Source organism: Pelophylax lessonae, assembly GCF_965119305.1.
Source record: "Pelophylax lessonae genome assembly, chromosome: 12".
In the NCBI taxonomy this organism is placed as follows: Eukaryota; Metazoa; Chordata; class Amphibia; order Anura; family Ranidae; genus Pelophylax; species Pelophylax lessonae.
The window spans coordinates 101,696,213-101,708,766 of NC_138779.1; the positions used below are offsets into that span (position 1 = coordinate 101,696,213).

General features: G+C 42.7%; 1 protein-coding gene across 1 annotated transcript in view; it reads left to right on the forward strand.

The window, feature by feature from the left end:
* Nucleotides 1-12,554, forward strand: part of CYTH2 (cytohesin 2) — a 94,664-nt gene that overhangs the window by 55,033 nt on the left and 27,077 nt on the right. Inside the window, exon 5 of the mRNA XM_082273450.1 lies at nucleotides 5,692-5,772. Coding sequence (XP_082129576.1) covers nucleotides 5,692-5,772 — 81 coding nt within the window. The remainder of the gene's footprint in view (nucleotides 1-5,691; nucleotides 5,773-12,554) is intronic.

Below are 12,554 nucleotides of genomic sequence, written 5' to 3' on the forward strand. Positions count from 1 at the left end.
TGACTAAATTTGAGAACCAGTGTTTAACCAGGGGGGTTAAACATCAGGGGCGATCAAGGGGTTAACTGTGCTTAACCAGTGTTTTATACTATGGGAGGTGCTTTAACTAGGGAAATAGATGGCATTTATCTACAAACTCTATCCCCCCCCCCCCCCCCCCTTAGAATGGTGATCTGCCTTGTATACATAGGCAGATCGCAGTTCTGTCTCTCTCGCCGATGATCGGAGGACGTGGAGTACCCCACACCCAATGATCAGCTTCCGCTATGTTACAATGACAGCGAGCTGCAGGCACAACCCACCCTGAAGTGTCTGATTACGTATATGTACATGATCTGGCGCACAGGTGCCGCCCTGTAGCGGGAAAACTGCTAAAGAGCAGACCTAAAGTGGTTAATGTAAAGAGGAAAATGGCCCTGGACTTAAGTGCTGGCCATGTCGTCTGTTATGTTAGAATTCAGGTATGTATGTTTTTCTTCCACATACAAGCCAATGTGAATAAAAATATATTAGCCAGATATGTACATTTACTTAAACCCTTAGGCTCCGTTTCCACTGCCGCGGCTACGATGTCGTGCGACTTTGTAGTGAAAGTAAACTGCGGCTTTCAGTGCGACTTGTCCCTCATTATAGAGGGAAGTCGCACTGAAGCCGGCTCAAAAGTAGTGCACAAACTACTTTTGAAGTCGCCGCAACTGAAGTCGCGGCAGTGGAAACAGGCCGAATTGAAATCAATGGCTTTTGACTTGCTGTGCGACTTGACATGTGTCAAGTCACACAGCAAGTCGCACTAGTGGAAACCGGCACTTAAACAGTTAATTACATGTCATGTTTGTTTAGTTGTTTTAAGTTGCTATTTCCTTGTGGGGGAAAAAAAAAAAAAAGAATCCAGCTCAACATTTTTTTTGAATATACTGAGGAAAAGTTACAATTCCTCGTCGGCTTTTTCTCTGTGTTCAAGTTATGGCAATCTTTACTCATTTCCTCTGTGGTTACTCCAATCTAAACACAGATGGCCGTAAAGCTCTTAGAATAAGGGAGAGTTAGAAATTGTCAGATTTTTATTCCGGTCGGTGTCCCTGCTGGGAAAATTGCTCTCACATCCTATGAGTCACTGAGACACCGCAATAACGGCTTATCACAGGTCATCACTCAATTGAAAAAGTTGTGGCCGTATTTTATACTTTGTTCAAATCTGAAATATATATTGTTAACCAGAGTATGCAATATAAAGGCTTGTCTTTTATTAGATGTATTGAAGCATACCATTTTAGATGCATGATGGCACAGAAGTGTGTGTTAAATAATAGAAAAAAAAATACACACAAATACACACCTATATAAGGTCTGCACACCCCTGTTAAAATGTCAGGTTTCTGTGATGTAAAAAAAAAAAAAATGAGACCGATTAAATAATTTCAGAACTTTTTTCCAGCTTTTTAATGTGACCTATAAACTAGGGATCGACTAATTTTATCAGCAATGCCGATATGCACTTTCCCCGATATATCAGAATCGCCCTCTGAGGTTACTAATATTCCAGGAAAGTGCTGTACCGGAGTAATGCATGCAGCTAGATGCATCACCCCAGTACCGGCATCCATAACCAATGGTATGATGTCTTGTAATGACAACCGATGCGGCTGAGAAGCTGCTCGGCTGTCGTTACAAGGAGCGGGAGGAGACCCAGGCATCCTACCTGCACGGCCGTCGAAGAGAAGACCCGATCAAAGCGGCATTTGGCTCTGATTGGGTCTCCATGTAAAAACCCGGACATGATTTTTTTATTTTTTTTTTTAAATGTCTGAAAATATCGGCTGATATCCGATGACCAAAATATCGGTATCGGCACTAAAAAACGATATCGGTCGATCACTACTATAGACTGTACAACTCAATTGAAAAACAAACTAAAATCTTTTCTGGGGTGGTAAAAATAAAAAAACTAAAATGTGGTTGCATAAGTATGCACACCCTCTTATACCTGGGGATGTAGCTGTGTTCAGAATTAAGCAATCCCATTCAAACTCCTGTTAAATAGGAGTCAGTACACACCTGCCATAATTTATCCACTTAAGGACCACCCAACGTACATTTACTGCAGCAGGGAGGCCCTTAAGCGCAAAATCACGTACCTGAACGTGTATTTGTAAAACTGCTCTAGGGGGCTTTGCCACAAGAGCCATGCTCACACTGGGATTGGACACAGAATGAGCCAATCAGCCAGCTGCCGGCCACCCACAATCGTTCAGGAGAATGACAGACTGGCGGACTGCCTATGTAAACAAGTCAGACCGCGGTTCTATCAGACTGGAAGAGAGATCTCTCTCTCTCGTTCTCGTTCGAAAGCACTCCCTAGGAGCACACTTAAGCTTTTCCCTGCCAGTGTCCATTATACAGTAACAGTGCATATTTTTAGCACTGTATTGGTGTCACTGGTCCCCAAAAAGTATCATAGTGTCAGATTTGTCCACCGCAATGTTGCAGTCCTTCTAAAAATTGCTGATCGCCGCCATTACTAATAAAAAAGTCCATAAGTCTAACCCATACTTTGTAAACGCTATAACTTTAGTGCAAAACAATCAATATGTGGTGTTTGTGTGTTTTTTTTTTTTTTTACTAAAAATATGTAGCAGAATGCAATTTGGCCTAAACTAATTTTTTTTTTTTTTATTGGATATGTTTTATAGCAGCAAGTATAAAATATATATATTTTTTTTTTCCTCAAAATTGTAGGTCTTTTGTTTTTATAGTGCAAAAAAATAAAATTCACAGGGGTGCTCAAATACCACCAAAAGAAATCTCCATTTGTAGGAAAAAGGACATCAATTTTATTTAGGTATAACGTGGCATAACCACGCAATTGTCAGTTAACCACTTAAGCCCCAGCCCTATTTTGGACACTTTTTGTTCACAAGTTAAAATCATTTTTTTTCCCTAGAAAACTACTTGGAACCCCCAAACATTATATATATATATATATATATAATTATATATTTTTTTTAGCAAAGACTCTGGAGAATAAAATGTCGGTCATTGCAATATTTTTTGTCACACGGTATTTGCGCAGCGGTCTTTAAAACGCCATTTTTTTTTAGAAAAATTACGAAAAATCACATTTCACTGCATTTAAAAAATACTAAACAGTAAAGTTAGCCTATTTGTTTTGTATATTGTGAAAGATGATGTCACGCCGCGTAAATAGATACCCAACATGTTACGGTTTAAAATTGCGCACCCCTGTTGAATGGCGACAAACTACGGTCAATAGAGATCTCAATAGGCGACGCTTACATTTTTTAACGGTTACCAGTTTAGAGTTAGAGTGTAGCTCTTTTTTTTTTTTAATTATTGCTCACGCTCTGGCGATCGCGGCGATACCTCACTTGTGTGGTTTGAACAGTGATTTCATTTGCGGCTCGCCTTCCGTATTATGTTTTTCTTCATGCGCGAGCTAACGGTGACGGGGGCTGCTAAATTTTTTTTAAATTTTTTTTTAAACTTTATTCGTTTTTTTTTTAAAAAAAAAAAAAATCTGATCACTTTTATTGCTCTCACAAGCAATGTAAACATCCCTTGTGACACCAATATGCAGTGACAGGTACTCTTTATGGAGGGATCGAGGGTCTAAAAGACCCTAGACCCCTCCACTACACTTTCATGCATGCAAAACGCAGAAAACTGCATTTTTTTGCATACAGCCGTTTTTTTAAATTGCCGCTTTTTGCAGCAGAGTAACCCGTAAGTGACGTCATGGACGCTGCCTTCGGGTTACGTCATCGGAGACCCGATCAAAGCCGCTTCTGGCTTAGATCGGGACTCCATCCAGCCAGCGGACGTGCCGGCTGGGTGCTTGGGGCTCCCGGTGGGACGGGAGCCCCGAGCAAAGTCGCGGGAGGGGGCGTCCCCTCCCGCTCACCCGGGTTACGATCGAGCGGCTCCCAAGCCACATCGGTCGTTACCGACGGAAAGCCGGCCGTCGGCTGTAAACCACGGTACCGGGATGGTGCCTCTAGCTAGAGGCATCACCCCGGTATAACACCGCAAAATTTGCTGACGTAGCCCTACGTCACTTTGCGGTAAGTGGTTAAAGCAACGCAATGACGTATCACAAAAAATGGCCTGGTAATTTTAAGGGGATAAAACCTTCCGGAGCTGAAGTTGTTAAAGTGCCTCTGATTACCCCAAATAAAGTTCAGCTGTTCTAGTAGGTCTTTCCTGACATTTTCTTAGTCCTGTCCTACAGCAAGAGCCATGGTCCACAGAGAGTTTCCAAAGCTTTAGAGCAGGGGTCTTCAAACTATGGCCCTCCAGTTGTTCAGGAACTACAATTCCCATCATGCCTAGTCATGTCTCTGAATGCCAGAGTTTTACAATGCCTGATGAGATTTGTAGTTCCGCAACAGCTGGAGGGCCGTAGTTTGAGGATCCCTGCTTTAGAGGGATCTCATTGTTCAAATGTTTTAGTCAGAGGGTACAATTGAATTTCTAAGGCATTAGATACATCATGGAACACAGTGAAGACAGTCCTCATCAAGTGGAGAAAATATGGCACAACAGTGACATTACCAAGAACTGGATGTCACTCCATAGTTGATGAAATGACGAGAAGAAAACTGGTCAGGGAGGCTGCTAAAAGGCCTACAGCAACATTAAAGAAACTGCAAGAATATCGCATGTACCACACAGCCAGTACTTGCCAATCTCCCGTATTCTTAAAATGTCTAGGCTATGGGATAGAGTGGCAAGACAGAAGCCTTTTCTTACGAAGAAAAACATCCAAGCCCAACCAAACGCATCTGAAGTCTCCCGAAAGCATGTGGGAAAATGTGTTGTGGTCTGATAAAACCAAGGTTGAACTTTTTGGCCATAATTCCAAAAGATGTTTGGCACCAAAACAACACTGCACTGCGCATCACTAAAAGAACACCATACCCACAGTGAAAAATGGTTGTGGCAGCATCATGCTTTGGGGTTGATTTTTCTTCAGCTGGAACAGGGGCCTTAGTCAAGGTAGTGGGAATTATGAACAGTTCCAAATACCAGTCAATATTGGCACAAAACCTTCAGACTTATGCTAGAAAGCTGAATATGAAGAGGAACTTCATCTTTCAGCAGGACAACGACCCAAAGCATGCATCCAAATCAACAAAGGAATGGCTTCAGCAGAAGAACATTTAAAGTTTTGAAATGGCCCTGCCAGAGCCCAGACCTTAATCTGAAAATCTGTGGGGTAATCTGAAGAGGGCTGTGCACAGGAGATGCCCTCACAATCTGACAGATTTGGAGTGTTTTTGCAAAGAAGAATGGGCAACTATTGCCAAGTCAAGATGTCATGCTGATAGACTCATTTCCAAAAATATTCAGTGTTGTAATAAAAGGTGCTTCAACAAAGTTTTAGTTTAAGGGTATGCACACTTATGCATGCATATTATTTTAGTCTTTTGTTTTTACTTCCCTCCACCTAAAATTTCAGTTTGTCAACTGAGTTGTACAGTTTATAGGTCACATTAAAGTTGGAAAAAGTTCTCAAATGATTTTACACCACAGAAACCTGACGTTTTAACATGTGTAGACATTTTAGATCGATTAGCCATATATATATATATATATATAATTATGTTCGATTATATTTATATTAATATTTTATTATAATGTATGTGTGTAAAATAATTTTCTTTATTTTTTTAGGGAAGACTTCAACATTTCAGTACTTCATGCTTTTGTGGACCTTCATGAGTTTACAGACCTAAATCTTGTTCAAGCTCTCAGGTCAGCAGTTTGTTTTTTATAGATTTTGCTGTAAAACCTCCGGCTGGTTCCTTTTTTGCCTCGCTTATGTGCAAAGAAACAGGAAGGCTAATCTAAAAGAGGAAGTGGTCAGTTTTACCGACCAGAATAATTCAGTCTATTCAGTAAACTAAAACAAGTGATGGCGATGAGGAACTCAGCCACTCTGCATAAAATAATGATGTGAAATGTAGATAAGGTGTGCCGTGTAACACTTCTTAAATGGTTATAGACACAATGCAAGGCTTGTATGGTTGGTTTGACTGGAAACCCTGAGTATATTTGAGCGTGCAATTAACATGATGTTGCAAGTGACTGACTGTTTACATTTACATGTGGTAGTACTTTGAGGTTTCATCTGGCCACACACATGCATGTACATACTGTTCTGTGTAATCAAGCCTTTGCGATTTACTTAAGCCCCGGAAGATTTTACCCCCTTCCTGACCAGGGTTTTTTTGTTTTTTTGTTTTTACTGCGTGACTTTAACGGACAATTGCGTGGTCGTGCGACGCTGTACCTAAACGAATTTGACGTCCTTTTTTTCCCACAAACAGAGCTTTCTTTTGGTGGTATTTGATCACCTGTGCGATTTATTTTTTTGATCATGCGCTATAAACAAAAAAAGAGCGTCAATTTGGCAAAAATAATATTTTTCACATTTTTTTTTTTTTTTTTTTTATATGAAATTCCCCAAAAAAAATGTAAAAATCTAAATTTTTTAACATTTTCGGCCAATTTGTTTTATGCTACATATGTTTGGTAAAAAAAATCGCAAAAAGCGTATTTTGATTGGTTTGCGCAAAAGTTATCGCGATTACTAAAGGGAAAGATTTTTGTCATTTTTGGTGTTTCTTTTTTTAACGAGTAATGGCGGCGATCTGCGATTTTGCGTGACTGTGACATTGCGGCGGACAGATCGGACCCTTGACTGACATTTTTGGGTTTACCAGTGACATTACTGCAGTAATCAGTGCTATACATATGCACTGTTACTGCAAAAATGACACTGGCAGGGAAGGGGTTAACTGTATTGGAGAGGGAGGGGTTAAGTGTGTCCTAGGGGCGTGTTTCTAACTGTGATGGGACATGGCTACTAGTGTAAAAACAGAGATCAACGGTCCTACATAGTAGAACCGTCTGATCTCCATTTTTACACAGGGGAAAATGACAGGCGGCTTGTTTACATTAGCCGCCTGCCTTTCTACGTTCCCGCCGAACGATCGCGAGTGACCGGCGGACATCGGGTCGCCGGTCACACGCACTGACTTGTCTGGGAACGAGCTGGGGCGGGCGCGCGCTCGCCTGCTATTGGCTCACAAGCCAGTGACAGGCTAGTGACGTATCGGTACGTCACTTTGCCTGGCCGGGGCTGACCGCCGCAGTATATGTACTTGCGGCGGTCGGCAACCAGTTAAAGCTTATCTGCTAGATGGTCTTGCAAAGCAAGCAGTGTCCGTTTACATAGGATGACTGTTAGATGGTTATTAAAGGCCAACGCTGCTCAGAAGTCTAGTCTTCCATGGCTGCTGCCAAGTTAAATCACAAACACTTTTTTTGTATCTCCTGGGAGTTATGTTGAAGGATATTTTCAGGCTTTCCAAAGACACACCTGGACATATGTTGCCAAAATCCAGAAGCCATCTCCAAAAATGTAGAAGAAAAAATGTTTGCAACAGTAGAACATCGATCCCATCATAACATTTTTAGAGAAAAAAAGAAAACCAAGGGTGCCGCTAAGAGGGTAATTTTACTGCAGTGTGGGACAGTAAATGCTATAGGCTTATGATTATGTACCAGCAAAATACTATATAGTGTACGATGGCAAACAAGCTTGTAAAGATCATGATTAGTTTGAGGGTCTCCCCCCCTCCCCCCAATTTGATGGATGTAGCTCTAAAAGACAAATACAGGCTCTAGTGCATTTACCCGTTCACTATTTAGCAAACATCAATGCACAGAAAATACTCCCCAAAGGAAAGGCTTCTCTGTTCTACACGATTAGTATGCATGTACTTCCATTTTAAAGTCCTTGCATAACAGCAGCAAGCTGTGTGGGCTTTAAACAAAAGCATGACTTGCCATGGAGTTTGTGCATACTACCTGACTTTTTGAATAAGTGAGCCTTTCCTTGGCATCAATATTTCCTACTTTACAAAGAAGCCTGTGTTTTGTCTTTCAGAGCTATATTTATCAATGCAAGGAGATCATCAATCCAATCACATTAGATTGCAAGTTTGATTCATGTGGCACACTATATAGTGTTTTTTTTAGCTGATAGTCCAAATGAGCCTACACTATTTAGTATCTTACATTGCACTGATCAAAATTACATTCTTAGGGGCACCCTTGTAAGTGTTTTTTTTTCTCCTATCCATACAGGTGAACCCTATTACATGGTACAGTATCTCACAAAAGCGAGTACACCCCTCACATTTTTGTAAATATTTTATCATATCTTTTCATGTGTTTAACACTGAAGAAATGGCACTTTGCTACAATGTAAAGTAGTGAGTGTACAGTTTGTATAACAGTGTAAATTTGCTGTCCCTTCAAAATAACTCAACACACAGCCATTAATGTCTAAACCGCTGTCAACAAAAGTTAGTACATGTCCAAATTGGGCCCAATTAGCCATTTCCCCTCCCCGGTGTCATGTGACTCGTTAGTGTTACAAGGTCTCAGGTGTGACTGGGGAGCAGGTGTGTTCAATTTGGTGTTATCACTCCCACTTTCTCATACTGGTCACTGAAAGTTCGACATGGCCCCTCATGGCAAAGAACTCTCTGAGGATGTGAAAAAAAATAATTCTTGCTCTACACAAATATGGCCTAGGCTATAAGAAGATTGCCAAGACCCTGAAACTGAGTTGCAGCACTGTGGCCAATGCCCTACAGCGGTTTAACAGGACAGGTTCCCCTTAGAACAGGCCTCACCATGGTCGACCAAAGAAGTTGAGTGCATGTGCTCAGCATCGTATCCTGTGGTCTGATGAGATCAAGATAAACTGTTTTGGTTCAGATGGTGTCAAGCATGTGTGGCGGCAACCAGGTGAGAAGTATAAAGACAAGTGTGTCTTGCCTTCAGTCAAGCATAGTGGTGGGAGTCTCATGGTCTGGGGCTGCACGAGTGCTACCGGCACTGGGGAGCTATAGTTTGAGGGAATGGCAACATGTACTTTGACATACTGAAGTAGAGCATGATCCCCCTCCCTTCGGAAACTGGGCTGCAGGGCAGTATTCCAACATAACCCCAAACACCCCTCCAAGACGCCCACTACTTTGCTAAAGAAGCTGAGGATAAAGGTGATGGACTGGCCAAGCATGTCTCCAGACCTAACCCCTATTGAGCATCTGTGGGGCATCCTCAAACGGAAGGTGGAGGAGCGCAAGGTCTCTAACATCCACCAGCTCCGTGATATTGTCATGGAGAAAAGAGGACGACTCCAGTGGCAGCCTGGGAAGCTCTGGGGAACTCCATGCCCAAGAGGGTTAAGGCAGTGCTGGAAAATAATGGTGGCCACACAAAGTATTGACACTTTGAGCCCATTTTGAACATTTTCACTTTTGTTGCCAGCGATTTAGACATTAATGGCTGTGTGTTGAGTTATTTTGAGGGGACAGCAAATTTACACTGTTATACAAGCTGTACACTCACTACTTTACATTGTAGCAAAGTTTCATTTCTTCAGTGTTGTCACATGAAAAGATAATCTATTTACAAAAATGTGAGGGGTGTACTCACTTTTGTGAGATACTGTATACAGCTTGTTGGCAGCCTCTGAGGACCAATGTTCACTAACATGGAGGACCCCTTTTTCTCCTCCTTTTGTCTTAGTGGTTGTAAACCTCAGACATAAAATATGAATAAAGCATATCCTTCCATAGTGAGGAAGGGGGGGAGATGGCTGTAGATAAACCGGTGCAGCTTGTGTTGGAGGATTTGTTTATTCTGTGTATCATCTGAGGCCAGTCACTTCACTTTGTATATGTAAGGGTTTACAACCACTTCATGGTATTTGGGGGAAGCATTATGTTTGTTGACATTGTCATGGTGTAGAGGGGCTGCAATGTCAGGAATTTTTAGTTTAAAGATTTTGATCTGGAGCCTCAAAAAAATGCCAGTGAGCAGTTTAGAATGAACCATGAATATTCCCATTGTACTCCTTTTCTGGATAAAGCCTGGAGTATGAGGGTGCTGAAGATATGAGCTGCTGGTTAAATGGGGATTACTGTACAAGGGCAGAGATTGTTGCCAGCACACCATAGATCAATTTAAAAGTCCAAAGATATTTATTAAAGTGATTGCATCACATCAGTTTTAAGTGCAGCATTTTGGAGTCGCGCAAGATCCCCCTTAGACAGGCATGTGTAATATGTCATTTAAAATGGACCGACCCATTCAATTCTCTGAAGTTAAGCAAAGTTAGAAATTGTTGATGGTTATATGAAATACCCAACATATAAAAGATCCAAAGCCTGCCAGTAGCTGTGTAATAGAAACCTGGATAGTTAAAACAACATTGCGTGACTTACTGTTGGCTGATGGAGACTTAACACGTAAGCCCTGCAACCTGTATCTTTAAAAACCAAGTAAGGAAGAACAGCATTCACATCTCTTAATGATACTAATCACACAACCGTAAAATCAGTCTGTAAATGCAGAAAAGCATGCTTGTAATACTCGCTGTGGATCCTTTCTCCTTTGATCCACCCCTTCTTTAACAGTCCCCAAACCATCTCCGGGTAGTATAGAGGCTAGGGGACAAAGCTGCACATGCTCAGTTTGGTGTGTATTGCTACAGAGTGTTTTTTGCCTTGTGTCGTGTTTTTTTTTTTTTTTTTTTTCTTCTTGTGCGAGTGCATGTGATCAGCCCAGCGCCAATCAGCACTGTCCAGACCAGAGCTTGACAAATTTGCTTTAGCTAAAAAAGTTAGAAGCCAGTTTTTCTTTTTTTACCTAACATTTATTTTGAACGACAAATTCCCTTCTCGTATTTAGCCAGAATCTGGCCATTCTGTGGAAGGGGCATTACTTTAATTGGTCTGCTGATTGGCATCTGATTATCGCTCTCAGCCTTCTGGCTAAATACGGGAAGGGGTTTTGTCAGAACCAGTGTGTCCCGCTTGGGGGGGGGGGGGAGGGAACCTGTCCCCCTGTCAAAACACAATAGCTCACTGAGAAGATTTCTGCACTAACATTGGATAGCTAGTACAGCAAGCTCCTTGCAAGCTTCTAATTTTTTTTTTTTTTTTCCGTTCAGTCTGCTGGGTTGAATGGGAAAAAAAAAACTGCTTGTGTGTACTAGGATTGAGCCTCTGATCGGCTGCCTGCATTTTTTTTTTTATAATTGGGTATACATTCTGTATATAACTGGTGCCCCAGATTTCATGTGCTGTGTTTAAAGCTCAGAAGGAGAGTAGAGAAGTTTTTTGGTGCGCAGGTATAGCCAGGGCAAGGCGCAGGTGGAGTTGCCCCCCTTGCACAGAACATCAGACAGAAAAGGGGCCAGCACCTGTTAGTCATCCCACCAAATGGTATGAATCAGGTATTTGCGCTCCTCTTCCCCCATTAGATCTTACCTGGGAGATAACACTCTTTCCCCCTTCCTTGACATCAGCAGTTGCATTGATCTCCTAATCCTCCCCGGATGTCAAAACTCAGGTATTTCTGTCCTCTCTGCAGCAGAGGAGGGATGGTTATTGTGGCAATGAGCCCCCCCCCCCCCCCCCTCCCTCGGTCCCCTGGCTCCAGATGGTATGGACAGCGGCTCCGCCCCTAGTGCCTGCTCTCCTTTCCTCCGCCTGCCTTCTGTGGCCGACACCCTGCCACGATACTAGAGTAGGTTGCTCATTGCCGGGAAAACCAGACATCTACATCCGAACCTGCAAAAACTAATTTCAGGGATGTTGTTAACTCATTTCAGGAAGGTGGCAGTCCCCCCTTTATCCATCATGGCCACTTCAGTGATTTGAAATGGTCATGGTGGTAGGAGTCAAACATTGCACATGCTGGGATACTTAGTTATGCTTTACTGCTGGCGGTTACTGCTGGCTCCTCTTGAGATGCCATATCAACGGAGTGTGAGGAGCGGCGCAGGAGGAAGCATGCAGAGCCAATGCTTCCTTTAACTCTCCTCTCACAAGCGGAGTGCATTTGATATCACTCCGTCTGTGACAGGACGGAGCCAGAACTTTACAGGAAGCTTTGGCTTCATTCTGACAGGTGACAGCTGGGATATCGGGGAACCCCAGCTCAAATGCGGGAGATTTGGGATGTCTGGAAAACATGGAGTCTGGAGCCCCAACGTCCCTGAGCTGGGCTGCTGCCTCCCTCAGCCTGCTCCAGCAATACCCCGGAAAGGATGGCGGGATGACAGGCCGCTGGGAATCCCCTAGCTTTACTGCACTCTGCTGGCCACTTTTTTCTACTGCCCTGTCAGCAGCTGCCACGCTGCACTATTCCTGCTCCATCTGGGTCGTCTAAATCCCGCTGCTAATCGCATTCCCATGATGCCCGCCCTGCAATTGCAGCTGAAGCATTTGCCACTGACAAAAGCCAAGGCTCCAGGATGCTATTTCTAGTTGCCATGGCGACCTGGAGCCTGGGGTTAGTCGAGCCCTGGTCCAGACAGAGGGTCGGGGTCCTGCAACTTCATAGGACAGTCAGAGTAGAATAAAAACTCCTCCTACAAACTTTAAACAGAAACTGATAGAAGTCACGAGAATGCTCTAACTGCTGATGAGAAAAGGTATTTAGCAGTT